The sequence below is a fragment of the Priapulus caudatus genome, unplaced genomic scaffold (genome assembly GCF_000485595.1).
Source record: "Priapulus caudatus unplaced genomic scaffold, Priapulus_caudatus-5.0.1 Scaffold1873, whole genome shotgun sequence".
NCBI classification, from domain to species: domain Eukaryota; kingdom Metazoa; phylum Priapulida; class Priapulimorpha; order Priapulimorphida; family Priapulidae; genus Priapulus; species Priapulus caudatus.
Genome location: NW_014578934.1, coordinates 41,080 through 43,300, shown reverse-complemented (window position 1 = coordinate 43,300; position 2,221 = coordinate 41,080). Strand labels below are relative to the sequence as shown.

The window sequence follows — 2,221 nt, the reverse complement described above, 5'->3', positions numbered from 1 at the left end:
TGTAGTGTGTGTGTGTGTGTGTGTGTGTGTGTGTGTGTGTGTGTGTGTGTGTGTGTGTGTGTGTGTGTGTGTGTGTGTGTGTGTGTGTGTGTGTGTGTGTGTGTGTGTGTGTGTGTGTGTGTGTGTGTGTGTATGTGTGTGTGGAAGAAAAGAAAGGCAGAAATGGAAACAAAATGTAAAAGAAGGAAAGGAAGAAAGAAAGAAGGAAGAAGGGGCATCAGAGTGAAAATGGCGAGTAGAAAGGAGTGAACGTGAAAAAATTCGTTACGAGAGTGCGTAGTCTCCTACCTTGTCTCGTCTCGTAGGCTTAGGCGTAGGCTCTAGCGCCTTCTACAATTAAACTGTAACAGAGCGAAACGTAAGAATAATCGTGAAAAAAAGTGTTTAAAAATGCGTACATGTTTATGTAACATATAAGTAGTATCGCCACTCTAAAAGTGATATCGGAAAGTCCAGCTGTGCATTTAGGTCATAGAAAAAAGGGGGTATAACATGGCCGAGGCGCGGTTAGGTACATGATTAATGTAAACACTCGTGCGTTTTTAGTTTTTGCATTAACGCATACATTGCAAAATATCCCAAATGACCACAATCATATTTGTAAATGTTTCTGTAAACAGAAACGCACCTGTGAATTGAAGTACGATGTTAGTGAAGAGAATTAGAGATCAAAAACCTAGACTAGTCCTATCCTAACCATGTTATATATAGGCAACTTATACCCCTTCTTATCTGATCTCAATATTGCAATGGGGATTTTTCGATATGGCTTATTAACGAAACAATAAATGGGTCCAACTAACACGACGTTAACATTATAAGTAACATTAATGAGGAGGCAGGGCAACAATTCATGACAAATAACAACTTTAACTAGTGTGTTAATTGGAGATCACCACACGTACGTTAATTGCATGTTAGAATTTGGAGAGACCTAGCCAGAATTAACTGGCGCCAGTGAGTTCTCATATCATATAGGGGCCAAACTACCGCGCAGCTGCATATATACCACACCCTGCGTAAAACAATCGCCCGAAAATTCGTAGTTACCTTCGTTTTTATTCTTCGCATTTTCTATTGCAAATATTAGTGACTATTACGGAAAAAATCGTTCGCGTATTCCAAGGAGCTCGTTGTGAAAACAATAAAACAAACATTAAGGCAACATAACTAAAAAAACCAAAACACAATAACCAGTTATGGCATCAGAAGTCTAAAAAACGTAAAGAAATTTTCACAACAATTTACGTGTAAAATTTGTTTCGTATCCTAGACTTGTGATAGTTGTTAATTACGAAACGAGTTTGGGCCACTAATAATGGGTCCCCTGGTGCACCTACCCATCTCCACAGCGTGTAGGCTCTTAGGAGATCAGCCTCGCTGATCAGGGTATCATCGTCACTTATTAGCACGGCTGCAAAACAAGTAGAAGTGATAATATCGTAATATCGTAGTATTTTACGATGCTACGATGACAACGGAACCGTGTGTACATTGCAGACATTCAACACGGCAGTTATTCTGCATGAGAGAGAGAGAGAGAGAGAGAGAGAGAGAGAGAGAGAGAGAGAGAGAGAGAGAGAGAGAGAGAGAGAGAGAGAGAGAGAGAGAGCGAGAGAGCGAGAGAGGGGAGAGGAAGATACACGATGTCGTCTCTCTCTCTCTCTCTCTCTCTCTCTCTCTCTCTCTCTCTCTCTCTCTCTCTCTCTCTCTCTCTCTCTTCTCTCTCTATTCTCTCTCTCTCTCTCTCTTTCTCTCTCTCTTCTCTTCTCTCTCTCTCTCTCTCTCTCTTCTCTTTTCTCTCTCTTATCTTTTCGCGTGGGCTCATCTCACGGGTGCGGCTGTTGTCTCATGCGCGTGCTGACCTCTCTGCGCAGGGAGCGGTGCCGCGGGGAGTACGAGGGGAAGCTGAGGGAGGAGCTGGAGACAATGCGGGTGAAGACGAGCGCAGAGGTCGACCGACTGCGCAGCGGCACACGAGAGTTCTACGAACGCGAGAACAGGTTTGTTCAACACGCGCAGGTTTTTTTGTTCATTCCTGGTTTTTGTTCATGGCACGAGTAGCAGTGATTGTTGTTCTAGTGCCAATTAATCCATTAATTCATCTCATTAATGCATTTACTCTCCATCCTTTCTGCTCTCTCTCTCTCTCGCTCTCTCTCTCTCTCTCTCTCTCTCTCTCTCTCTCTCTCTCTCTCTCTCTCTCTCTCTCTCTCTCTCT

General features: G+C 43.1%; 2 protein-coding genes across 2 annotated transcripts in view; one reads left to right on the top strand and one right to left on the bottom strand.

The window, feature by feature from the left end:
• LOC106817806 (xyloside xylosyltransferase 1-like) overlaps positions 1-2,221 on the top strand; it is a 20,163-nt gene that overhangs the window by 10,062 nt on the left and 7,880 nt on the right. The gene's annotated exons all lie outside the window — the stretch shown is intronic.
• The window catches only part of LOC106817809 (exostosin-like 2), a 17,035-nt gene that overhangs the window by 13,361 nt on the left and 1,453 nt on the right, over positions 1-2,221 (bottom strand). The window contains exons 3-4 of the mRNA XM_014822510.1: positions 1,341-1,414; positions 289-341 (exon numbers count right to left, since the gene is read on the bottom strand). Coding sequence (XP_014677996.1) covers positions 321-341; positions 1,341-1,414 — 95 coding nt within the window. The 3' untranslated portion in view covers positions 289-320. The remainder of the gene's footprint in view (positions 1-288; positions 342-1,340; positions 1,415-2,221) is intronic.